Source organism: Melospiza georgiana, chromosome 1 (assembly GCF_028018845.1).
Source record: "Melospiza georgiana isolate bMelGeo1 chromosome 1, bMelGeo1.pri, whole genome shotgun sequence".
Lineage (NCBI taxonomy): Eukaryota > Metazoa > Chordata > Aves > Passeriformes > Passerellidae > Melospiza > Melospiza georgiana.
Genome location: NC_080430.1, coordinates 25,326,047 through 25,352,454, shown reverse-complemented (window position 1 = coordinate 25,352,454; position 26,408 = coordinate 25,326,047). Strand labels below are relative to the sequence as shown.

The following is a 26,408-nucleotide window of genomic DNA, read 5'->3' as shown; positions in this document are numbered from 1 at the left end:
CAAAATAGACTCTTGGCACAAAACTTCAAGGAAGCTGCAAGCCAGAGGCAGTGGAGTTGTGACCAGCTGAGGATGTCAGGGTTAATAGGTCTCTCTTCCTGTGCTCTCTGGTGATGCTCAGGTTCCATGGATTCCTCTGACCTGCAGAGAAGCCCCTGGGCCAGCCTGGGGCCAGCAGACTCTTCTGTCTGTACTTTCTTTTGAGCTTTGCACAGCACTTAGGTGTGTCAGGGAAGACACTTTACACAACAGCTGAAACCCCACCTAGGCTTTAAAGGAAAGTGCTGGAAGTTCCAGCTATGTGCAATTTTATTGAATTGGAGACTTGTGCCACTGCATTATAAGAAAACATGAATTCAACAAGTTTTGTGGCTGCTAATAGGAAAAAATCCCAAACCCAACCACCAAAAAACCAACAAACCCAACCACCAAACCCATTTATATGGATGTAGAAATTTTAAAAATCAGAATGTATATATATTGAGATAGATCACAAGAATGTTTTAACAGGTGGTACTGAAGTGCTCTGCAGCCTTCTGACCACTGTATGTAGGATTGCTGAAAGATGAAGGTACATGGCTTTATTTCTTGTTCGTGGTGCTGGTATTTTTAAGTCAAATTAATGTGGTCAAAAATAAGAACATGGTAAGCACTATGTGTACCTCCACACTTTGATCAGAAATGTTGAGCTTCTCTCAAAGCTGCTAATCAAGGGTTTAAAATTAATTAATCACTGCTGCTTTCTTATGATACAATAGAAATCAGCTGTTCGCTTTTAAATTTCAAAGTTCCGCTCATGTAAGAACAAAATGTGAACCACAGAAAAAATGTGTGTAGTGTCTCCTAAAAGCTGTTGTCAGCCAAATTCCAGTGGTTTTGGTACCACATACTCAAGCTGTCTACCTGCTGGGGGGCTGCTGGGGGCAGTCACCAGGGCACTCCAGGGAGATGAGGAGAAATTCACTGTTTCTGGGTGTCAGGTGTACAGTACTCCATGCTCTGTACTCTCTAGCTCCACTTTGCTTTCCTTGTGATGATATTAGGCAGAAAACACAAAGTCTACCTTCTTCTAGAAGGTACCTCAGGGCCTCATGAGATTCACGTACAGCCTGCTCTTGAGCTGCATGAGGTTGAGAGTGAGATAGATCTGGTCTGGTGAGACAGATGTTACATCTGGCAGTGCTCTGTAACAGCCCGTGTTCTCTCCTGGCCACTCAGTGCCACCTCCTCCACAGGAGCAGAGTGAAGAAGGTGTGGGTGCAGGCTGTTGTTTTTGGATGCTAAAAAGACTCTGGTGCTACCAAGGCCACCTTCTTTGCTCTTTGGCACATGTTTATAGAGAAGAGGCTATGATGTAGCAGCCCTCAAGGATTTCAGTACATGTTGGATTAGCGCCTACACTCCTTTTCACATTATCTGTTCATAGTACATGCTTAAAAGAAAAGTTAAATAGCTTATGATTCCATTATATCTTTGTATGGTTATGCTGGATTGTATTTCACTTTCTCACGCAAAACACAACTGTGTGCAACACATATATGTGATACATGCACCAGTGTTCACACCAGTTACCTAAGAGTGCAAGAGTCTTTGGCAGTGGTTAATATTTGACAATGGATCAAATCTCAGCATTCAGGACATTGACTTTTTGGTTTTTTTTATTTGCCAGTGCATGAAAGTAATGCACATAGAGTGGGTTGAGAGTCAGAGAAATTGTGTATTGCCTGAGAGTCCTACTGTACAGAGGAGTGTTAATGAGAGGAACATGCTCTCCTTTACTTGTCTTTGAAGTGAGGAGCCTCCTTGCTTTTATACACAGCTTTAATCTTTCAAAAGCCACATGGTCCTCTCCCTCAGCTGAATTATCAGAGCTTGCTGCCACGATAGCAGAATGTCACCTGCAAGACTGAAGGATTGTACTGCCAAGGCACACTACTGGCTCAGCATGCTTCTGGCTGAAAAAAACCCCAGCATTATTTTCTTTATGCTTGTGACAGGGCTAAACTGTGGCAGTGCAGTGAAAACCACCAGTGCCATCCTGCACACCCAGCACCCAGCCAGCACCAAAGGGCAGATCGCCTGAGGGGACCTCTCTGACTGTCAATTCAGCCTGGCATCTCTCCAGTTCAGCAATTCTGCCACCTATGAAATAATTAAAGCAGCTTGCTTTGCCACTGCTTCCAAATGCAGCAACAAAAACTGCTGCATGAAGGCAGTAAACAAGAGTTGGGCTAGGACATAGACTTGCTTGAGGCTGTTTTTGACAGTGACACGTTCTGACATCTTGTCATCACTAAGAACCTTTTCATTACCTCACATCATCATGAAAGGACCAAAATATACTCATAAACTTATTTGGATCCCCAAATTCATGCAGATGCCTCTGGGCTGCTCACGGCTGGCACCTTCACCCAGCTCTGCAAAGGCCAGGTACAGACTTTTGCAGGCTTTGAAGAAGGACAGGGCTAAAAGTTCAGACTGTTTCTGCAAAAGCCTTTTCAACACCCTCACCCATAAATCTGCTGATGTCATTGTGACAGGCATTTTTCCCAGCAGTTGAGAAAATCAACATGCCTTGGTGTCACTGCAGAAATGTTTTCACCTTTTTCATTGTAAAAGGTGCCATGCACCTGTCTTCTTGAAAGCCTTGAGGTACCAATCTCTTTATTAGGTGATAGTAATGAGCTCCTGTTTTCTAGCTGGTTGGTGACACTCTATTTATGTGCAGAGGTAGGGTGTGAGTAGGGACTTTGCCTCGCTCTGTGGCAATGGCCCAGATGCTGTAGGAATCTCTGCTCCCAGTTTTTGAATGGGGAGCTGAGAAGTGGCTTTTAACAGGGCTAAAGAATGCAAGGTTTAAGAAAATGCTGAGATATTTGAGCAGGCCATCTGCAATTTCCCTTTGATCAGCTCACAGGGTTAAAGTGGTGTTAGACCACAGCATTTGTAGAGAATCTTGTCATTCCCACAATCTTCAGCTTTAGAAGTGCTTTTCCTCATCTTTCAGTTGGCAAACCACAGGCTTTGCTTGTGATTTCTGCCTGGTTTTGTGGCAAACATCTTTCTTGCCTGCCAGTTTTTATTTTTACTTGAAGCTGGTTCAGCACCTGCATGTCAGCAGCAATCTGATGGATGTGACCTTTACATTAACCCAGTTTTAAGATCTGAATTCAGCAAAAGCAGTGAGTTCAGTTTAAGACCTCACTAGACTCTCTTTGAACCTTTCCACACTGTGTTGACATCTTCTGTTTGTTTCTGCAGTTAAGCTACAGCAACATCTTCTTTATCTTCACACCCACACGCCCTTTTCTCAATTTCATTCAGTATTTGTGGGGGTCACTGAGCACTGCCCGACTCCTCAGGAGCTGTCAATCAGATCTGCCCCCAGTGCCCTCCAGAGCTTGGGACCCTCAGTGCCCTCCATGAACTGAAGGATCCACTTAATATTATCACACCTGCATTGCAGGCTTTTGTATTGAGTCAGATTATCCCCCCGAAAGTGCTCTAGAATCATATTCTGACCTTTAATCTTTAGTGTAAATTCACTGTAAATACTTTGGCGATGCAGATATCAGTGGATTTACTTCAGATTAACATCACTATAGGAGAGAGTAAAATCTGGGAAAAAAGAGAGTTTTGGCTTTCTAAAAGTTTGTTTGGCAAAACATATTGTGTTTCATTAATGACTCAAGAATGATGCATTTTGAAATAGTTGTGAAATCCAAATGTGTTTACATAGCTCCTGTATCTTACCTGTTTAAAAAGATGATGATACAAGATAGAGAAGCACATGTAAAGGGCTTTTATTTTACAAGACTTAAGAATTCCAACATTTTTAGTAGAAAAATTTCCCTTTACTTTCAGTAATTTAAAAGCTCCCCTTTGTTTTCTCAATAAGCAGTCTCCTTTCCATCAGCTGGGAGAGAGCAAGCCTAAGCATCCACAGTCTGCTACTTGTCCTACTTCATGCATGCTTTCCCAGATGGAGTAAATCCACCCTTGGACTTGTTTACTGAGGGTTTCTTTTCTTTCATTGACTGTGCAGGAGTCTAAATGACTAAATTAGCATAAGACTTCTCTTGTCTCCCTACTCTGCTCACTTCCTGCACTACCAGGCTTGGTACAGATCCCTCCCCAGCTGATTACATGCACAGAACTCATTCCTGCCTTAGTCATGATGCTGAGTGGCAGGAGGTCACGCCAGCTCTCTCCTGGCTGCCCCAAAGCCAAGACCACAGAGGGTTTGCAGCAGACTGAGAAGCAATCAGGAGTTTTCCAGCCCTGCTGCAGCCGCTTGGCCAGCCGGGGGGTGCTGGTGGGGGACACCCAGAGAGGATGTGACAGGGCCAGGGGGCAGAGCCCAGGCTGGCTGGCGTGTGCTGGGGAGGCAGCCTGCTGAGCAGCCAGAGCCTCCCTTCAGCCAAGGGGGACTTGATAAGCAGAGACTTCAAGGGAGATTCATTCCATCCGCCTTCAGGCACCTACAGAGCAGATTTCTGCACTTGAAGTAGTCGCTGTGGGCTCCTTTCCAATGAATGCAGAGCAATGTCCACATCCTAGGAAAGATTTATTGAGCTATTTTAGTCACCTTTTATATGAATTGCTGTCTCAAAGTAACTGTTTTCCTGCTGTGACCATAAAGGGTGTCTAGGTGGTTTGACATCAGTGAGAAGTATGGTAAAAGCACAACTCACTTCAAAGGAATGACAGGAAAGTACTGGAATGATAACTCTATTAGGGGTTACTATAAAGGTAAAGCTCATCCTGCTGAGCTAAAAATAATGAAGAGCTAGGAAAGAAACTTGGGGGATCTATCCAGCTTGCCCCCCATTTCCTTACTCTTCCTAAGTTCAGGCTTACTGCCTTTGTTAACTGTTGAGCTGAACCCTTGATCTGACACAGGATGGCCACTCTTGCAATCTTATGACCAGCTCTGATGTTTCCATCTCCCCTGCATTTTATCAGATGAATTGCACCCTTCTTGTCTCAAAACTGAGTTCTGGACAGAAAGCAGTATGTGCTTTTGCAAATTAGACTGCAGTGTAAATAAATGAATGGAAAATACTATGCTAGAAAAGTGGTCTTGGTGTGAAACCTGACACCAAAAAACAACAGAATCCGTTTTTTTTTGTTATGGGTCAATTTACATGACAGCAGATCTGATGTGACAGACGGGATATGCCTGATCTCAAAGATCTTTGCCCAGTTAGAAGGGCTTTAAACTGGAAGAGCTTTAAAGTAGATTTGAAGGGAGAAGGGGATAAAACCAGTCTTGACAGAGACAAGCCTGGAGGCAGTACATCAGTGTTTGGTGGATGGTGTGCTAACATGCTCCTTTAGTCTGCTGCCTCGGTGGCAGGGGTGAGGATGGATGGAGATCCACGTGGCAGCAAAGATGCAGGTGTCAGGGAGGTGTCAGAAGTCACACAGGTGTGTGAAAATGGTCATGCAAGACTCAGGGCTTCCACCCCCAAGGGGGCAGTGGGGACAACAGCCCCAATGAAGTGCATCCGTGCCAGTGCATGCAGAATGAGCAATAAACAGAAGGAACAGGAATTGATTAGGCAGCAGGAAAATTGTGATACAGTTGCCATCATGGAAACAAGGTGGGGAGCTTGCACAACTGGGGTATTGTAATGCAGCCCTGCCAGCCTGACTTCAGTGCCAGGGAAGATCACGGAGCAGATCATCTTGAGTGCCATCAAATGGAACAGGACAAGAGGAACAGGCTCCCAGGGCCATGGGCTTGTGAAAGGCAGGTCCTGCTTGACCAACCTGTCTCCTCCTGTGATAGGGTGACCTGCCCAGTGGATGAGGGAAAGGCTGTGGATGTGTCTACCTAGACTTTACAAATCCTTTGACATCATTTCACACTGAATTCTCCTGGAGAAAATGCTCATGGCTTGGATGGGTGCATTGTCCACTGGGTGAAAAAGCTGTCTGGACAGCTGCACCCAGAGAGTGGTGGTGCATGGAGTTAAACCCAGCTGGCGGCCAGCCATGAGTGGTGTTCCCTGGGGCTCAGAATTTGTGCTATTCCTGTTTAATGTATTTATCTGGATGTGGAGATCTGGCACACCCTCAGAAAGTTTGAGGCAACACCAAGCTGTTGATCTGCTGGAGGGTGGGAAGGCTCTGCACAGGCTGGATCCATGGACTGAAGCCCATGGTATGAGGTTCAACAAGGGCCAAGTGCCAGATCCTACAGTTGGGTCACAACAACCCCATGCACTCCTCCAAAAAAAACCTCATCTATCTATAACTTCAATGTAATCAAGGACCAGAAAAGGGGAAAGGAGTATTCCATAACTGAGGTGAAAAGGTATTTTAGAGTCCCTTCTCTTCCCTAACGCACTTTACTTGAAGTACTACTACATGTGAAGCATGTGAAGCTTGGCCTCGAGGGCCAGGAAGAGCAGAAAAGCCTTTTAAAGTGGTTGCTCAGACGTTCCGAAAAGTGCAAAGGAATGTGTGCAGGTGAGGACATTCACTGTGCTGGGAAGGGAAAGAAAACTGCTGAGGGAGGTCATTACCCTGCCAAGTGTGTTCCTCCGAAAAGAAGAAGGCACAGGGAGGCCAACACTGAAGATGATGCAAAAGCAGATTGCAGAATGGAGGAACCCTGGAGTTCTGCAGCCCTTCTCCTGCGCAGAGGAGAAAGATGTTGGTGGGAGGGTGGCAGTGGAAGAAACATCATTTGTGGGGAAACTCTGGTGTGAGTGTACACCTATATATTAGTGTGTGCATCCCAGCAGAGGTGTACACGGAGTAGCGAGCATTCCGCATCACGCAGCCTTGGTCTGACACTACTATTATGTTTGTACAACGCACTCATTGTTTATAACGGAGCTGGAAGTTGATACACTTGTCTTTCCCAGGGGAGCCGTAGCACGGAGCCTGCGAGAGCCGCTGCCCGGGCCCGAGCTGGGTCAGGCGGGGCAGCGCAGCGGGAGCGGGAGCGGGAGCGGGCACGGCCGGGCGGGGCGGGGGCGAGGAGGCAGCGCCGCGCCCCGGGGGCGGGACGGGACCGCGCGGACGGGACGGGACGGGACGCGGCCGAGCCGGGAGCGGCCATGGGGAAGCTGCTGGCGGTGGCTCTCGTCGGGATCGCGGCAGCCTTGGTGGCCGAGCGGCTGCTGGCATTCCGGTGGGTGAGCGGGGATCAGAGCCGCGGGTCCCGGTGCCGGCGGGGCGAGACGGGGCTGAACTCTCCGGGTGCGGGGCTGAGCCCTCCGAGTGCGGGGCTGAGCTCCCCCGGGTGCGGGGCTGAGCCCTCCGGGTGCGGGGCTGAGCTACCCCGGGTGCGGGGCTGAGTCCTCTGGGTGCGGGGCTGAGCCCTTCAGGTGCGGGGCTGAGCCCTCCGGGTGCGGGGCTGAGCCCTCCGGGTGCGGGGCTGAGCCCTCTGGGTGCGGGGCTGAGCCCTCCGGGTGCGGGGCTGAGCCCTCTGGGTGCGGGGCTGAGCCCTCCCCGGGTGCGGGGCTGAGCCCTCTGAGTGCGGGGCTGAGCCCTCCCCGGGTGCGGGGCTGAGCTCCCCGGGGTGCGGGGCTGAGCCCTTCAGGTGCGGGGCTGAGGCCTTCAGGTGCGGGGCTGAGCCCTTCAGGTGCGGGGCTGAGCCCTCCCCGGGTGCGGGGCTGAGCCCTCCGGGTGCGGGGCTGAGCCCTCCCCGGGTGCGGGGCTGAGCCCTCCGGCTGCGGGGCTGAGCCCTCTGGGTGCGTGGCTGAGCCCTCTGGGTGCGGGGCTGAGCCTTTCAGGTGCGGGGCTGAGCCCTCCGGGTGCGGGGCTGAGCCCTTCAGGTGCGGGCCTAAGCTCCCCGGCTGCGGGGCTGAGCCTTCCTGGTGCGGGGCTGAGCCCTCTGGGTGCGGGGCTGAGACCCCGAGTGCGGGTCTGTAGCCGGGCGGCGGCGGCGGGCTCTTCCCTTCACCTCCGGCCGGGAGGACTCGCAGCTCCCGCACTCGGGTACAGCGTAGCGAACACCTGTCCTTGCCCGTGCAGTGCCAGCCAGAAGGGAAGGGTCCATCATTGCCGTCAGTATTATCAAGGGAGCCGTTTTTTCCCAGAGAAGATATAGGCATCATGATGCCCTTTTCATCCGATTTCGGCAGGAACTAACTTCAGGACCATTTGGGCAGCGGAAATGCCCTTTGCACTGAGTGCATGTGAAATCCTCCCCAGGATGATGGGAGCAAGGGGGACAAGCAAAGAAGGTGCCCAGGGGCAGGGGGTAGTACGTCTGTTTTTATAGAGCCTGCAATTAACAGAGATGTGCCAAAAGCGCTGTCTCTGAATTTACCTCATCTCCTGCCGACTGGCCAAACAGTCACTCCAAATAGTTTGCCAGACACTTGGGTTATGCTCTACCAAAGCTGACCTCTGGATAGCAGTAGCCCCTATGTACATGAGGTTTCCTGTGATGGAGCCCAGGCTGTGGTGATCCTAAGTTGTGACCTCACTGGCTGTGAGCTGAAATACCCAGCCCTGTCATGCTCCCTATCACACACCTCATGCCATGAGGTATGAATGTGAACACTGGTGTCACAGCAGCTTCCGTCCTGAAAGCTCCCAAATGTGTCACTGGTCCTTTCAGGTCACAGAAGTGATGCTGAATTACTGTATTGGAAGGTGGCTAAGTCATTATAATTTTGCTTACATTCACAATGCTCCAAATGCCTGATTTCAGCAATGACATCCAGCTAATTGAACTTTGTGTGGATAGTAATTGTACCTAATTACAGAAGGAGAGCTTTACTGTCTGGACTCTGGTGTCTGGCCTGGATGATGGCTGCCTTAAACCCACCATGAGTATTACTGGTGATAGACACAGTGGTAACAGGGCCCTCCTGTCCTGGAGTTGCATAAACTGGGACAGCAGAACTGGAAGATACTCCCAGGCTTTAGTGGGGTGAGCCATTTCAAAGTGCTGTGAAGAGCAGAGGACTCCACCTCTCCTCCAAACTGAATGAACAAATTAAACATTAGGAATCTGTAAAAGGAGAATCTCCATGAAGAAGCAGGATCCCCCTGTCTCTGTAGCTCTCTGTGGGTTTTCCCTGTGTGCTGTTTTCTGCAAACTGCAATGTACCAGCAGTCTTAAGACAGTTGCCAAGTTTGGAAACACACAACTTCAGATCACAAAGTACTCTAAAAGTTATTTAACGCAGTCTTGAGAGGAGAAACTGTGGGTGGTGTTCGCTCTTGCCAAGGGTCTTTTTTATTCATCCCCTACCCAGAGGGCAAGAATCCAGCAAAGACTTTCTGTAGTTCCTTCTGAATTTGTTAAAAAACCCCAGAATCAAATCCCAAGTGATTCACGATTGGTTAGTCTAGAGATGAAGAAAACTAAAAGAGAGAGAGGTCTTTGAATATGGAACGGGTTCCTTCTGAAGGAAAGGGAAGGCCTGTGGTCTGTGTCCCATGAAGTAGGGCAGCAGGTGGAGGACTCAAAACTGGAAAGAGAAACTGAGGGGAAAGGTGCCATGCACTGGACTTGCACCAAGTGGCAAAAACTCTTGCTTTCTTTGAAGTTGCATCCAGCACATATTGCAGGTCCTCCATATTCCAGGCTGTTCTTGGTATGGCCAGTTGGTAATCTGGGCCATCTGGCTGCGTGGCTGGGGCTGTCTGAGCTAGATAAACTGACACATTTTGGAAAAGCTCTATATGTGCTGCAGGCTTGTGACTGGTGTCCTTTTGAATTACTCTCATTCCAGCCCATGAAGTGTTTCCCTGGGAATGCTGTCGGGATATCATCATCCCCTGCTGGCTGCTGGCTGAGTTCCTGCTGTGCTTTTGGCTCGGGTGGCTTGCAGCCTGCCCGGGAAAGGCTGCTGAAAATAGGGAAGGGAAAAACCCTAAGCAGGCAGCAGTGCAGCCTCAGGCAGGATCCCCCTGAGCCACCCTGGAGGGCTCGGTGGGTTTGGCAGTGCCAGGATGCCGGTGGGTGAGGGGGCAGCAGGGGGAGATCCCTCCTGCGCTGTTTGTGAGCTGGCAGCCAGCATCGTGATCTGTCAGTTCTCCTGTGCTGGGAGTGAGGGCTTGGGAGGGTTTAACTTGCCTCCTTTCCTTTGCAGTTGTCTGCACTTTTTTACTCTTTTTCTTATTTTTTTTTGGCCTTATATTAACAAACTGTGTCAGTGATGCAAAATTGAAGCAATTTACAATTCATATTTAAGTGATTAAAAAAATGCAGGACTGGCATACCACGTAGTGCTCAACTGTATCACATATTTTTCATATCACTGACTGATACTGCTGTTTACTTTATGTTTATGCCTAAAACCATAACATAAACATGGCAAGGTTTTGCTATGGGATCTTTGCGTTCAGAATTTCCTGTGTTTGCAGCAATAGCTTCGACATATGCATATGATAGTCATGCAGAAGAGTTACTAGGTTAGGTTAAATGCTTCCTTCTGGGCAGAAAAAAAAAATTATTATAGCACACTAGAATTCATAGAAATTCAACATATTTTCTTGTGTCACTGCAGACCAGCATGATCAAACCTCCTGGTTGTTGTGAGGTGGTGCTCATGCAGATTTGCAAACAACTTGGAGCAGAGAAATATGAACTTGTGTCTGCCTGTCTGTATCTGTTTTTCCAGTGAACTATGAGCCGGAGGTGGAATTTCATGCACATTCATGAATGAAATAAGCACTGATGAAGGATAATGCTTGGGGTGATTACCAGGAGTGGAGAGGAGGGCACAGGGTAATTGCTGAAAACTGTACTACCAACTCCTGCTTGTTGTAAGGGAAAGAGTGCTCCTGCCTTGCAACCTTTGAATGTAGACAAAAACTGAAGAAAGTGCAGCTGCTGGTGGCCTGGTCACCAAAAATAGGCAGTGGGCTGCAGTAGAAGATTGCCCTCTCCTCATGTGAAATGTTGGTCCTAACTGCAGGGTGCTTCTATATTTAGGTGTCTGAAACCTGAAGAAAGTGTGGTTATGTTATCATCTGAGCTGCAGTGGGTCATGAAAGCTTGTTGCTGGAGCTCATGCACAAAACAAAGTTTCTGAAGTTACTCACAGTAGAAGAATCACTTAATCCGTGGTCATGTGTAACCATTGCAGTGATTTGGAGCGGTTGCTGTTGTTGGTTCTGGAGTTTGCTTATTCAGTATTTTATGGCTGATTTGTTGCTGCAATGTGGCAGACAATAAAGCTGAAAACTAGGAAAGTTACCTGTTTTCAAACTGGCTGTGTGCTGTTTAACCCTGCTGTTTCCTCTTGCAGGAGCAGACTCAATGCTTCACGGGAAGTAGCCCCGGTGAGCCTCCCGAACTGCCGGCTCATTAAAGGCATCGGTACGTGCTCCAAATAACTGAGTGCACTGCTTTGGTCCAGCCTCTTTTGTAATGGCTTCTTGAAGCCAGCTTCCAAGCCTGATCCCAAAAACAAAGTGCTAATTTGACTTTGATTTGCTGCTTGGACTTGGAGATAGGGAGAAACTGCAGGAAGAAAATAATACTGAAAAATTAGCTGCGTGTAAGTCGGTATTAAGTTTCTTTCCTTTTCTTAAAATTGAGTACCTTGCAAACACTTCTTTGCTAAGTCACTTAGAAAATGATTTGGCTTTCAGATGAGGGTGTGCTGGCTCTTCAGGCTGGTACCTACAGGAGGCTGTCAGCTGGTTACGCCTTGGAGATGGGAAATGCTGCAAGGGTGTGTGGAAAATCCAGTCACTTGTTTTTAAAATTTTAAAAGTTTAATAGTAATATAATGGTTATAAAAATAGTAATACAATTAGAGTAATAATAATTTGGATAATTTGAATTAGGACAATATCAGACAAGAGAAACAAAGAGTTACGGACGTCCGGGTACCTTTTTCTGGGCAGAACAGCCTGAAAAAGCACACCCATTAACAAAGGATTAACCCTTAAAAACAGTAGCCTGTAGAATATTCATACACCTCATAGATGATGCACAAATTCCATTCGAAATAGGATTCTGTCTGGTCATCATCAACTTCTTCCTCATATTCCTAACAGCATCATCCCTATCCAAGCGAGGCGGAAAGAAGTTTGTTTCTCCTGATAATGGAGCAATGAATTCTCTTTCTCTGAAAGATTTAGGTGTCCTGTGACTGCTATCCCAGTGCAAGTCCTTTCTTTAGAAAAAAAGTATTCTACACAGCATAGTTTCTATTTTAACATTTTGTTATAATCTAAAACTATATTTAACCCACTACTTAGGAGAATTAATACAGCATTACTTTCTACCACAACACATATAATATTAATTTTAATATTTGTGAAAAGCCAGTCATAAAATTCACATTTTTCACAGGTGGAAGCCTTAGAGGAAGGCCATAGGCACATGGGGAAGGAGTGGCTGCTCAATGCCAGCCAGGCTGCCCCTCCTTAGTGCCACATTTTGGGATATTTGGGAGCTGCCTGGTGCCGTGGTGCCGGGAGCTCGGCGCGGTTGTGCAATGCAGCTGTGGGTTCCAAAGAGCGAGAGGTCGTGTTTGTCATCCTAGTCTGGTTTGCAGAGAGGTTTAACAGAGTGGCTCCAATGTTGACTTTGTACTTTGGGCAGTGTGTTTAGCACACAGCAATATTTATGTCTTGGTTTTTTTCTCTCCACTTAGGATAACCAGTTTATAAAATCGATAGCTTTGAAATGGATTGGTTTTTTGTGTCTCCCATTCTCTCAAAAATCCTCAATGCAGGCTTGATGGCTAAGAATTTTCCCCTCCTTAGTATTTTTGGAAATGGCTTAAATTATGTTGAAATTTGTCTAGATTTTTCATGTGTAAAAAATCATTGGATGAGCTTTTACAACCTTGCCTATGAGCTTTCTGAGTCAGTGAGTTAATGTCATAAATCTTGTTTCTTCCTTGTGTCAGGATTCAAACATCTTTATAAAGTCAAATTGCTCCTATGAATGTGTATATGCAGAGTTCCTGTGCTCGAAAATACATACAGAAAAAATTGCATTGAAAAAAATTTCCAGGTCTTCTAGATTAAGCTGTAATTTACTCATACAAGACTATGAATGATGCTTGTTTGGCAGTGATTAATATAAAATAATTTCTCAGTAATTTTTTAGGCATATCAATATTGCAATCATTATAAGACTTCTTTTGCAACATGATTGTTCTGTTGAGGAAAGAAGGAAACCTGGAAAAGACAGATAGAGTTGTGTTTCGTTTCTGAACAGTGTCTTGGTTTTTGTGCCTGACATTTACATGCAGATTAGGTTATTTCTGAGAACCTGTCTCTGCTTAGAGGCAGTGGATCCATTTACAGAGCTTCATTTCTGCTTCTTGCTGGCTCCTCTCATGCTGCCCCTTCACACAGAGAACTGCACCTTGCCTTGCCTTTGCTGTGCAGTTTACTCCTCATTAGAAAAATAAAAATGCCAAGAATTAGTTTAGCAGGCCCAGTGTGGGAGAAGGAGAAGTAACAAAGGATTGTGCAAACTGAAAAGTTGGCATGTTCACTCAAATGTCTTCTAAAACTCATTTGCTGTGACCAGGGGTCTTAAATCACTCAAGGTGACCAAGGACCCCTAAAGCTTAAATTCTGCCTAGGTAGTACTGTTCAGACATGGGGCTCTGCTGTACTTGGATCTGTAAGGTTGCTTGTGTGGGTGACTTTGTCTTAGGATGTCTTGGCCTCCTGGGCCTTTTTCCTTTAAAACGCTAGGATAAAGCTGAATAAACATTCTGTCTTTATTTTAATGTTTAAATCAGTCCTCCTGAACTCTTAAATGTGACATAGATCCCTGAGGAGGATCATCTGGATCTGAGCAAAGTAATCTTAATCTATCCACACTGTACATGGAGGAGCAGACCTCTGGTACAGTCTGTGAAATATAAGTGATGGATTTATAGTAAGGGAAGCAAACACAGAGTAAATGGAAGATTTCTCTAGTGGACCTTTTTGTTTCTGCACAGTTGCATCTTTTCTGTATCTTTTTAAAGACTTTTATCTATTCTGCTTTTCCAATATTGTGCAATATAAGCACAGATGCAAACATTGAACAAACAAAAATTGCAGCTTGTCCTGAGCCTCATTCTCAAATATGTAGGAAAGGCTGTATTTGTAGAATAAACACCAGCTTCTGAGGTTTATTGATGCCTTATCATGTTACTGGTTTATAATAAACTAACTATATCTCCTGTACTAATTCCCAAAGTTCAAGAAGCTACTACAGAAGTTGCTAGAAATACTTGCATCTTGGAACAATTCGTGGGATGTGGGCAAAACGGTGTCACACTTTTGGTCATGAAACCCAGATGGGTTTTTTTGTTAGATACACCTGCCGAATACATCATACTAAGATGAAATAAAGAACAACAAATAAAGAATAAAGAAAAACATTTCTAGAGCAGGCAGCAGTTTTTCACACTATCTTTTAATTTCTCTTAAATGCCACCTCTCTTCAGATAATGCCATGGACAAGCTGGGCTCAGTGATACGGTTAAACAACGGAGAGTGCACACAAGTGATGCCTGAGGAGTGAGCTCCTGACTCTCCTGGCCCACAGGGCACCTGCAGCAGCACAGAGCCCTCCCAGAAGGGCGTGCAGAGAGTCCCTGAGCATCCCTGCCCGGGGCTGGATCAGCAGGGCTGTGCTGAGTCAGCATTCCACTGCCCTCCTGACACCCACACATTCCAGGAGCCGGCCATGGAGCGCTCAAAATGTGCTTTGCTGGGCAGTTTCTCTTGGAGCACTTGGGTGCAGGGCTCTCAGTGTGTTCCTTCCACTGGAAACTTGGAAAGTTTTTAATGATCTGCTCCCAATTAGCCTGCTCATCTTTCTGCTTGGCAGCCTCGCCGATTCAGTAGCGATAAATGATTATATCTCTGTTTATTCACTCACCAGTGTGTGCTGCCAGTAAAAGCTGTCTGTCCAGCTCATGTCACCATGGCAATTGAGCCTCTCAGCATTTATTATGCTGTTAACTTTGCAGCAGTCCTGGGAAGTGGAGAATTACCACTAACCCCATTTTATAAATTAACCCAGGCTTGGAGAGACTGGGGCAAGGGAAAGGAGTTTGTGGCTCAAACCAGAGTGTAAGCTCAGCTGAGAAAAAAAAAAAAAAGGAAAAAAAAAAAGCCCAAATTCAAAACTTTAGTTGGTAAATACAGGCTCTAAGTGTTTCTGGACACATGAGTGCAGATGTTGTCTCCTGCTTGAGTTAGTCAAAATTCAGAACCAAAACCCAGGGTGGGATAACAGCTGACTCCTCCCAAAATGCATTTCAGATATTTTGCTCTTCAGAAGGCAGGGATACTCTGCTCATTGCTGTCATGGGATGGAGCAGGAACTTGCAGAGGCTGAGGAGCAGCTGGCCCTAGACAGAAGTGAGAAGTTGTGCCTCTGCATCTTCCCAGGGCTGAGCTGGGGAGGAACTTTCCAGGATGGGTGAATTTGGGGTTCTGGTTCCTCTCCACAGAGGCTGCCAGTGATCCCAGGATCAATTACAACCCAGGCAAACCAGTGCTTGGATAAATAGGAGTTGCTCAAAAGCAAACAGCAAACCCAGCTCAAATGTGCAGGTGCTTCCTTGGGAAGAGGTGCTGAGGTGCAAGGGATTGTATGAGCCATGCAGGCTCACACGTGGTTATGGCAAAGCAGAAGGGGTGTGGGATATGGGACAAGCTGGGTGGAAAAACCTTGTGTTGATGGCTCTGATAAAGAAAACCTGCAGAAGAGTTTTCTCTAAGCAACTGCTCCTGAGTGGTTTCCCTCATCATCTGGAAAATGACTTGTGGGGAATGCTGGTTTTGCTGGTGATTTGGAGAAAAGAGGGGAGGGTTCTCGGGGAAGAGGTGGAAATGTGGGATGGCAAACAGCCTTCAGCATTGGACTAAAGGCTCTTTGGAGAGTGCTTTAGGAAAGCCTAAAATTGCTCAATGGTTCTTACTAAAGAGTTTTTATTTTATCTTCCTTTCTTAAAAGGGAAAAGTATTACAGGAGCTACAGGAACTGGCATTATTGGAAGCGATTACCTGTAGTTGAAAGTGAGGTCTAGCTATGAAAACCCTTAGCTGTTACAGATATAGTAGGTTCTCTGTCACTTGAGAGCTTTAACTAAATATTTGGCAATCCATTTTTGTGAAGTGTCTGAGCTCAATCAGGAGAATTAGTGTGCACAATTCCCACAGCTGCCTTACGCGAGCCTGAGGCCTGAGTCAGGGTATGGTCCTACCCTGGAATCTCCGTGCCCACACTAATTGGTCGCTGCAGAACACATCCTCAGGAGCTGGTGATTCACCCCACACCTGGTGATTCACCCCACAACATCTGGGGGCAGCTGGAGCTGGGGAGGAGACTGCCTGGCCACTGCAGGGGCACTCTTGGGCCCCAAAAGAGGTGAACCCCAGTACTATTTCCTAACCCAACGTGCTGTCTTCTGCTACCACTTTTAATGCAGTGGCCAAACTTCCACCAAACATCATCGTGTGTGCAGTCATGCCTGAAAGGGTCATTCATGAGAGCTGGAATTGTACTTAAAATAAGATTTTTTCAATGGGAAATGCTTGATGTCACCTGAAACCCCCTGTTTGTCTCTGTTTTGCAGAAACTGGTTCAGAAGACATTGATATACTTCCCAATGGACTGGCTTTCATCAGCTCTGTAAGTGCCCATGCCACCTCCCCACGCTGGGGCTTGCCTGCTTCCTTTCCTGCAGAAGCCATGGGTGAAAGGAGCACGAGGGGCTCTTTTCTACAGGTCTGACTGGCTCCCAAAGAGCAGCCCAGTCTTGTGTTGCCTTAGCTGTCATCCCCCTCAGCAGGCGTGCTGCTTGACACAGAGGTGGTGTTGCTGCCTCTGACACAGGTGTCCTGTCCACAGGTGACTTACCTGGCCACGTAACCTTGGCTTTCTTTCATGCTACTTTATTGAAATGTTGAAATGTCTCTGCCGTGTTAAGAAGCTGTGTTAATTCCCTAACTTAAAAAAAAAAAAAAAAAAAAAAAAAAACCAACTAATTTTATATATTGGTTTTGCTGTTCCTGATTGTTTTTTTGCCTTCAAGAGATAAGTTTTCAACCTTTTCTTTGCAATTATGGTGGCTGGCCATGGGACATCCTCATGTGTGCTTGCAAGTCTGATCAAGGCCCTGGCTTTTTCAGCCCTGTGATGCTCTTGTTTACCTTTTAATCTGGGAATTATTTTCTTATGCTTGGTTTCTACAGGGCTTGAAATATCCAGGAGTGATGAGCTTTGCTCCGGATAAGCCAGGTGAAATATTTTTGATGGATTTGAATGAAGACAATCCCAGAGCAGTGGAACTGAGAATCAGCCGAGGGTTTGATCTGGCATCGTTCAACCCTCATGGAATCAGCACCTATATAGACAGAGGTAAAGAGCTCGAGATGGTGGCCAATATCAGCCTAGAGAGCACAATCAGGAATCCCTTTGCAGCCTTGCCCTGCACCCCCATGGTGGTTCTTGCTGGCAGACAAAAAGGTTTGGGTTTTTTTACCTTTGTTTTGCCCTTTTCTGAATGTCAGTTGCTAAAGGAAACACATTTGCACATAATTTCAGTCTGTCTGAAACAAGGATGCCCTGGATATTAAAGGGAAAAAAAAAAAACCATGGTAAAATTTAGGGTTGTAAACCACAGAAAATTGATTTTATATTTATGTCTGTTTCATGCTGGGTTCAAGTGTTTTGAGGAGATACATCCTTCACTGCCTAGTAGTGCCCAGAATGGAAACTTCTGTGGCAAAACAGTAAATTATCAACTCTCTGTAAATTACCAAAACCCCTGTTACTCTTTGGCCAAGCCAGGTTCTCTTCTCCAAGGCATGTTCTCCTACATCAGGCTCTGACTACCAATAAAGGATCTTTTTCCCTACCCTTTCACTGGGGGCTTTAGCAGAGCAGGTAAAACTGCTAGTATAAAGAAAACAATTGCTGCAGCTTGACCTGCATCTCCATGCAGTCACCCTTTAAGGGAAGGTGTTGGAAAAATCAGTGGTGGCTAATTTGGGTCCTGCCAGAAGGGTTGGGCAGATGGGCAGCAGCCTTGCTCAGAATGCAGAGAGGGATGCTCCTTCCGCTCTGCCGGGGATGTGGTGGACAAACCCAAGAGCCCAAACTGCCTTGGCCACAAACCCTTCTTCCAACTGACTGGGGCTGTTTCACAGATTATAGCAAAACCCAGTGGCTTAGCTATAAGGATGAGGTGGTGGTTTCTTTCTTCCTTGGAAGAAATAGCAAAAAATCTACTATTAACAAAGCAGTTTCCTGTAGAGCCAGCCTGGGAGAAAGCAGCTGGAGGTCTGGGTGTGGTTGCAGAGCATCTTGCAGGATGTGGGTACTCATCCCTGTGCCTCTGCAGAGCCATGAGACAAATGCCCCGAGCCCAGCCTGTGCCCTGTGCTGGAGGCTGCCTCAGGGCTGGGCTGCTCACACACACAGACTGTGGCAGAGAATTCAGCTGCTTCCGTTTCTTTTTCAAGATGACACCGTGTACCTCTTTGTGGTGAACCATCCCCACCAGAAGAGCACTGTAGAGTTGTTTAAATTTGTAGAAGATGACAATTCTCTTGTGCACCTGAAAACCATTCGACATGACCTTCTGACAAGGTATTGACTCAAATACAGATCAGGCTGCACTGGTGAAATCCAATGTAGGACGATTTTTGGCTTTAGGCTATTGTTAATATATTTTCTCTTTAACCAGCATCCCTGTTTCTCTTACTGATTACTTCTTATCTGTGTAATCAAAAGCAGTGTTTCTTCAATCTATTCTCTAAATTAGATTTTTAATAGTTGTATCACTAAATTAGTCTTAAGCGCTGCTGTGATTGATGCCAGTGAATTAGCTTGGCATCCATTTCTCTTTTGCTCATGTAACCCACACTCAGGTCATTGCAGATATGAGTCTCCAGATTTTTTTTTTTTTTGATATCCTACACTGTAAAAATAAACATACATTTAGCTTTTTCTGTTTTTCTTATTTTTAATACAAAAATATTTTGATCTGTCCTACTGCAATATGATTGTAAAACAAACAGCCAGATTGATTAGGTTGTCACAACACCTACCTGTTCTCTGATTTCTACTTGAATGTAATGAAAAAGAAAATAATACTAATAATACTACTAATAGTATTACTAATAATAAAAAAAAATATTTCCATGTACTTATAGACAGGTAGCCAGATCTCTAGCTGATGCCCTATGCCCTCTTCAGGTTTCAGCACTGCACTGTCCTGGCTCATAGAAAATAGAAGTAAAAAGGATCTAAATAATTTGGTGACTACTTGAAGTACATTTATAATTGCAGCCTCTTTATGGGTATTGATGGCCATGTCCTGACTGTATTCTGGGCAGTCCTAAAATGGTACTTCATACCTCTCATTTAATTATTTTTTTTTAATTTCTCTCTTCATTTGTTTTTTAGTGTGAATGACATAGTAGCCATGGGACCAGACAGCTTCTATGCTACCAATGACCACTACTTCTCTGAGTTCCTCTTGATGTTCTTAGAAATGTTCTTGGGTTTAACCTGGTCAAATGTCATTTACTACAGTCCAAAAGAAGTTAAAGAAGTAGCATCTGGGTTTTATTCAGCCAATGGAATTAACATTTCACCTGATAGAAAGTAAGTTTCTCCTTACATTAGATTTTGTTTTATCACACAGAGGTGTGTCTGGAGATCTTCATTTGTATACCTGTGTTTAGGTGTCTGAAGTGGTTCATGTAAGGCAAGGTGCTGCCTGTGCAGCACAAGCGATGCAGAGTGTTTGCAGCACACAAGTTTTGTCTCAGTGTTTAGCAGCAGTGTTTGCTGCATTGTGTGGTACTTTATAGGCAGCAAGGTCAACAGTTGCTGCATTTTAACCAGCTGGTACAGGAGTTTATGTGTCTTGCTGCAAGGATTAATGGGGCAGGGTTTCTGCAAGCAGGGAGTGCTCTACAGTCCTACACTTGCATGACTGAACCAACCACTCCTGTGGTGTGGACAGGTGATTTAAAAAAAATATATTGAAATTGTGATTTTCCGGTTCCAAGGCTTATTTCAGTGTCATAATGGAAAACTGGCACAGTGTGAAGCTACACTGGCACCTCAGCAGGTTGGCTTCAGTGCCCTGTGGCTGGCTGGCAATGTCTGTTGGTGTGTGGGCTTGCACAGGAGGAACGGTCCAGTTTTGGTGTCTGTCTACTCATATATTGAGGTGCTTTTCTTCCTTTTGAAGGTACATCTATATTGCAGATATATTGGATCACAATGTCCATGTCATGGAAAAACATGCTAACTGGAGTTTAACCCACGTGAAGGTAAGGTGCTGCTGTTCTGTAAAAAAGAGGCAAATGTGGATTTTGGACAGAATAGTTTTGATGAATGCTTGAGATTTCAGCATGATCATCTGTAAAGTTCTGGTTTGGGTGGCTCCTGCTGTGGGTTTGCAGAGGTGTCTGCACACCCCATTACAGAGCTTCTGATCTCCCACCCTCCCACCAACAACAGGGAGGAATCCTTGGGTATGCTGTGGAGCTGTAGTGGGAGTCTGCCTCAGGCAGTGTGGGTCAGAGCACTGAAAGCATCCACAGAGGTGTAGGTGTGGATGAGCTGATGGGGGAAGCCCAGAGCAGCAAGCAGGTTCCTCATAGCACAGGGGTGGGGAGGATGCATACCAGGGGAAAAGACAGACAGAAGTGGGGGGAAAAGTATTTATTTAAAAAAAAACAATCTAAATTATGTCAGATGAGACAAGTCTGTTGGTTATGTTGTAATTTCCTTCCAGGAATTCTGATAGATTTAATTTTTTGTTTTTTTCTGTGTTGGCTAGACACTGCAGCTGGACACGCTGGTCGATAACTTGTCTATTGACCCTGACACTGGAGACATCTGGACAGGATGTCATCCCAATGGGATGAAGCTGTTCCACTATGATCCTGAAAATCTTCCTGCATCTGAGGTGCCTTTTGGGAGACATCATTGGTCTCTTGGCTGTGTCTGTACTGGAAAGTTGTTTTGTTCAAATCATGCTGGTATAACTTAACTGCATTTCATAGAAAGTGCCTGGCACAAAGTGCCTTTGTTAAAGCAAAGACCAAGCTGGCTTCTGCTCTCAAGTGAGAGCCTGAGCAGCATATACTCACTAACAAACACCTATTCAGATCCTTGGGCAGCAACTAAATAATTTCCAACCAGTAGCTCAGTCACTCTGGACTCCTCAGGCTGCTTTCTGTGCAGCTGTGGATGTGCACACAGATTCTGATGAGCTGCATTAATTACTGAGCCAGCACCTCTTTGCCAAACTGAGCATAATTGACTGAGTGCAAAGTGTGACCAGAAACATTTCCACAGGAATGATTAATTTGTGCAAGTGTGGTTCATCTGTAGGTAACACTGTAATTCTTCTTTCTATGAAATCAGTGAGGTACTGGCATTGGGGTGATGGTGGCTACGAGAGCAGCTGGCTGCTGTCCATTGGATTTCAGCCTTGTCTGAAGCTCCCTCTAAGACACTTCTCAAAATGACCATGTTCAATAGCGATAGATTTCTGATACTAGGCAGCTGCTTACTCTGTCTGGGAAAAACATGAAAATAAGAAGATATGAACTAACTCTTAGTCTGGAAAAAAAAAATGTGCACATTCCTAGTGGTGGGGATGAGTACCTGACTTCCTTACAGATGTTGCACAACAACATTAAAAAAAAAAATAAATCTGTGTTTCACTAAAGGCCCTCTCAGAGGAATCACATGGCTGCCATTATCAGCAGCTGGTCATCCTAGCTGATCTGTTTAAGCTAACATGCTGATGTTCCCCCTCTCCCTGGAGCCTTTTCACCCGTGACCATTTCACAGCTGTACCTCCCTGCCCCGGCAGGTGCTGCGCATCCAGAGCATCCTCTCGGAGCAGCCCGTGGTGACGCGCGTCTACGCTGACAACGGCTCCGTGCTGCAGGGCAGCTCCGTGGCATCCACCCACCAGGGAAAGCTGCTCATCGGCACAGTCTTCCACAGAGCCCTCTTCTGTCATCTATAGCTCCTCACGGGCAAGGCCTGCTGCTGTGGAAAGGATTTCATTCCTTGGGAACGCGCTTAGGTTCTGCTAGATCTGCTAACAACAAGACTGTTCCAATAAAGGTTAACTACAGTAATGGAAATGTATTTTAGCCTTCCTCTCCAAAGTAAGACTTCTACACAATAGTAAAGGACATGGAATTGAAGGTGAGAAATTAGTTTATCTGTGTAATGGGGAGGACCCCATGTTGTTAACACTGAATTGAAGTTCAGTTTCAGATTGTAAATGACTAAACTGTCAGACACTGAGCTATGTGCTGGCTGGATTTCTGGATTGTTGTTTGGTTGTTTTTTTCCCCCCATGAGAAAACTGATTTTGTAAATGAGAATTGCTGACTACCAGTGTGGTGTGCATTCTTGTCGCTGACCCCTGGGCCTTCCCAGGGACTGTGCTAGGGGTTTTTCTTCCAAACCTTCCTGTTGGCTTTCCCTAATGCTTCCAAAATAACTGGAAGGAGAATAAATATCATTTCAGTCTCATTCATTTCCTTTTCCCCCTTAAAGCCATTTCCCAGTGTTACTTCCGTTTCATAAATTTGTTTTAATCCTATGAGAAAAGAGGAAGGCATCACTTTGGAGAGGTTTCTCAATGGGTCTTTCTAAGGGAGTTTAGAAAATCTTTTTTTTCTCTTAAAGAGTGGGAAACATCTCCTGCACACCTTCAGCAGGAAGTGCATTAGCAGTTACTGCGGTCTGTCACTACAAAGGGAGCATTTCTGGGCACTGTGCAGTGACTCCCCCAAGCCATGGTCACACATGTTCTGTGTTTAACTTCAGCTGCTGTGGAGCTGATTCCTGCAGCACTGCCGTGCACCAGGCAGCCCTTCAGGTTTACCTGGCATCAGTTACTGACATTTTGCACTGCCAGAAGCCCCCCAGGTTTCCTTCAGCTAGTGTTTTTGGGCTGATGTAGCAGTCATTTGCAATGAACTGAACTCAGTGTCCTTTGAAGCTGGAGCTCATGGAGTGAGCTCTCCTTGCATTAGTGTAGATGCCCTTACCCTCAGAGCAGCTCCTGCTGCACTTTCTGAGTTCCCCGCTGTGATCAGCTCTCCAGTTTTGTCAGAGTTGCTGACATTCAGCTGAAGGCTCTGTGTTACACGTGGGATCTCTCCTGCTAGGCTTGCCTGCACTGGCCCTTGCCAGCATCTTGGCAGCCCCTCCAAATGCTGCCACCAGGCAGACATCCCAAGAGGGCCACAAGCCCCTCTGCATCCTTCAGCTGTGCAGTAGATTTTCCTCACTGCAGTTCTCCCACCACTGTGCAGAAAAAAGACTGCTCCTGAAGGGCAATCATGGGAGGAGAAGGAACCAGTCCCTGGGTGCTGATTGCCAAGCTGGTTTTGCTGTTCCTCCTGCCTCTGCTCCAGCACCAGCCACAGCCCCTCTGGTCTGAACAGAACATGGAGAGTTCAGAAAACACAGGAGTGCTTCTGCCTTTAAGACAGACCAAATAACCTGCTCTGTAGTGGCCCAGACACTGAGATAGGATGTGGAGTGTGTGCAAACCCTCTGTCTGTGCTCTGCCATTCTGGCTGGGAAGAGGCAGTGCTGCAGGCTGAGGTTTGGGTGAGCAGGGCCCTGAGCAGCAAATGTGTGTACTGACACCTCTTGGCTCCTGCACCTTTCCTTTCTAATGAGCCTAATGGCTTTCACCCAGTGGTAGGGAAAGAGAAACTGCTCCTTTCCTGGGCTCTAATGAGCAGGAAGCCAGTGCTGGGGCTGTGTTGCTGCCCAGGAAGGATGGTGTCACCCCTCGGCCTCTGCACAGCCGACTGGGCTGTGGGTCCTGCCACATCCCCTCCTCCCACAAAGCCTCTGCCTCACCCCAAGGCCTCACATGGCCACTGACAGCCACCGTGGTGCAAGGCACATCCCTGGGCACAAGAGCTGTGGGAGGCTGAAGAACAGCCAGTCCTTGCTGGGCCTTCCAAATGGCAGCAGCTTCCCTCTGCTGCCATGGCCAGCACCCACACACACCCAGTACCAACAGTGGTCCCTGCCCTTTGTGGGGTTTTGTACCCCAACAGCACCGGCTGCAGGGCTCAGCGATGGCTGGAGGGGCAGCTGTGTGCCAGTAAATCACACAGCTGATTGTTTTGTCCCTTAGCAGGTCTGTGCACAAACTGTGCTTGCAGCTCCTCTCCAAAATGCTCAGTTGATCTGGGGACTTGAGCCCTGCCCAGGCTTCACTGCCTGCCCATGAAGCTTTGGTGACAAGGACTCATCTGTCTGGATCACAGTTCTGAGGCTTTTGCTGTCCATGGCGTGCAGCCCTTCTACAGAGCAGAGCCAGCCCTGAATGAGGGCAGCTTTTGTCTCATCCCTTTGCAGAACTTTGGCATTACTTAACTCTGGCTTTCCTGCTCCTTCCTTAGCAACCTCTCTCCCTGCAGGACACTTTCAGCTTCCCTCCTAAGTGGTGTACTTTCTGACAGGAACTTGTAATCCATTTTCAGCTATGAAGAACAGATGTCATTCCTGGAGCCCAGGCTGAAAGAATTGCTCTGAAGGAAGTTCTCACAGCAAGGAGAGGTTGGGCTATTCACTCATCAGTGGCCTGCACTGGCATTCTAAAGTGATTATTCTAGGATTGTGCCACTTTTTGTTCTGAACTGCTATGTTCTAAAGAGTTACATCCCATATCAGTGGCAGTGACACAGCTGAAGTGCCAATCAGTCACTCTGCAGGTCCTGGATTTACTCTCTGGTTGTAGAAGGGCAACAGCCACTTCCCTCTGCAGTGCAAAAGTAACCCACCAAAACATTATTCTCACATTTTACTGTTGCTTAAAACATCTTCAAATGAGCAAATCTACATGTTGTCGGATCTTGTCAAACTTCTATTTTTTTATTGGTTTTGGCTTTTCAGAAAATCAAAACTGTCTTCACTCATCACTGGCTTTTTTTCCCGTTCTAAACTGCTTCTGTACTGAAGATTTTCCTGTTGGTCTGCCTACAGATGGAACCATGGGCCAGTGAGGGCTCTTACCTTTTCCCACAGCGTTTGAGAGGAGAGACATCCCAGCTGCCTGCTGTTCCTGACAGTGACACCTGCCCTGAGGCCAGGAGGGCAGGAAGCCCATTGCCAACCTCCTCCCAGGTTTCCCAGCCTTGCAGGGCAGAGCTGGGAGCTGGAGCAGGGCAGGACCCAGCCAGCCAGCGGGGGCTGTGCAGCAAGAGCCAGGCTGGGCCACAGCTCCTTCCCCTGGCAGCCTCGGGGCACAAAGAGCAGGGTGCAAGATGCAGCTCAAGCCTGCCCTCCCAATTGCCAAGTAACCTGCACATGGAAAATCCAGGCTTGCCAGCCCAAGGAGGGCATAACCCATCATGTTTAACATGCTGTAGAGACTGGAGCAGTTCTGGGCATTTCTGAAACCCGGCTGTGAGCTATGTGAGACAACTTGCACAAAAGGAAAGACATATGTACAGATGGCTCCAGGCTCAGGGAGCTGCTGGGCAGACACATTTTACATGTCAGTTGTGGACCCAGAGCATCTTAGTATATCTATTTTAATTAAGAGAATAATTTTATGATTGAGGATTCTCTTTATTTCTTGCAGGTGGTGCCTGTATTAGTGGAAGGTAAGATTTATGATTCAGTCATTGGGAAACATAAACTGGGTTAGACAGATTAAGTGCACAGTGTTTGGCCTAGATTCTGCCAGATGTAAATCCACTGAAATGACTACACAAATTGCACAGTCTGTGCCCTTCGATTTTCCCTAACTTAATGCTTTACTAAAATCAAATAAATAGAAGACTTATTAAACATATTCAGTAAAAGAACTGCTGTACTTTGAATGTATTCAATGCCCATTATAAATAATCTACACTTGAGTGTAAAATGTTTTTATGTAACAAAATAAATCTAGATCTTTTAAACACACAAACATTGACCAGTACCAATGTGAAAGCAGCCTATTTTTACATCAACCTGCAGCAAAGGCTGCACGCTACATTTCACCTTAATATGAAGAAAAAACCAATTTTCCCTTTTTTTTTTTTTTTTACTTCTTTCTACATAGTTACAGAGTGTAAATGAGACTCACTTGGGGGCTTGTGAATCATGCCAATTTGGCTAAGAACTGGGATTAAATAATCTTTGGCTGAGCAGAAGGAAGTGAAGAACAAGCAGGGCAAGGTACATATTCCCCTGGCCCCCAGCCTGACCCATGCAGCTGTCTGGTCATCCTCACCATTTACTATTTCTTCTGAAATGACAAAGAAAAGGGCAGAAAAGTGAGGACTCATTACAAATTCTAATAAAGATTCAGGATTTCTCTTTTTATTGCATTCGTTGTCTAACAACAACAATACTCATTGGCAAGAAATTTATTTACACTAACAAATTAACTTTAAACCACAAGGCTTTGTTGTTTGTATTTCAACTGTAAGAAAACAAAGGG

General features: G+C 46.2%; 1 protein-coding gene across 2 annotated transcripts; it reads left to right on the top strand.

Moving 5' to 3' along the window:
• Positions 1-7,038: 7,038 nt before the first annotated feature.
• LOC131084651 (serum paraoxonase/arylesterase 2) lies at positions 7,039-25,892 on the top strand. 2 transcript variants are annotated; one of them, XR_009114578.1, is made up of 10 exons: positions 7,039-7,147; positions 11,229-11,299; positions 16,533-16,588; positions 17,152-17,317; positions 18,424-18,550; positions 19,370-19,570; positions 20,166-20,247; positions 20,760-20,888; positions 21,804-22,147; positions 24,962-25,892. XR_009114578.1 is itself a non-coding variant. In XM_058026286.1 (9 exons), exons 1-9 carry the CDS (start codon positions 7,074-7,076, stop codon positions 21,960-21,962), a joined length of 1,065 nt encoding a protein of 354 aa, XP_057882269.1. In that variant the 5' UTR covers positions 7,039-7,073; the 3' UTR covers positions 21,963-22,484. The 2 variants fall into 2 exon arrangements, 1 of the variants encoding a protein (XP_057882269.1); XM_058026286.1 differs by lacking the exon at positions 24,962-25,892 and having other exon boundaries at positions 21,804-22,484.
• Positions 25,893-26,408: the final 516 nt, after the last annotated feature.

Bases quoted from the DNA above. Each gene is read 5' to 3' on its own strand.
- LOC131084651 (XM_058026286.1), top strand. From the start codon at position 7,074: ATGGGGAAGCTGCTGGCGGTGGCTCTCGTCGGGATCGCGGCAGCCTTG. The intron at 11,300-16,532 runs GTACGTGCTCCA...TCTGTTTTGCAG, and splicing joins CCGGCTCATTAAAGGCATCG to AAACTGGTTCAGAAGACATT. The intron at 19,571-20,165 runs GTAAGTTTCTCC...TTCCTTTTGAAG, and splicing joins AACATTTCACCTGATAGAAA to GTACATCTATATTGCAGATA.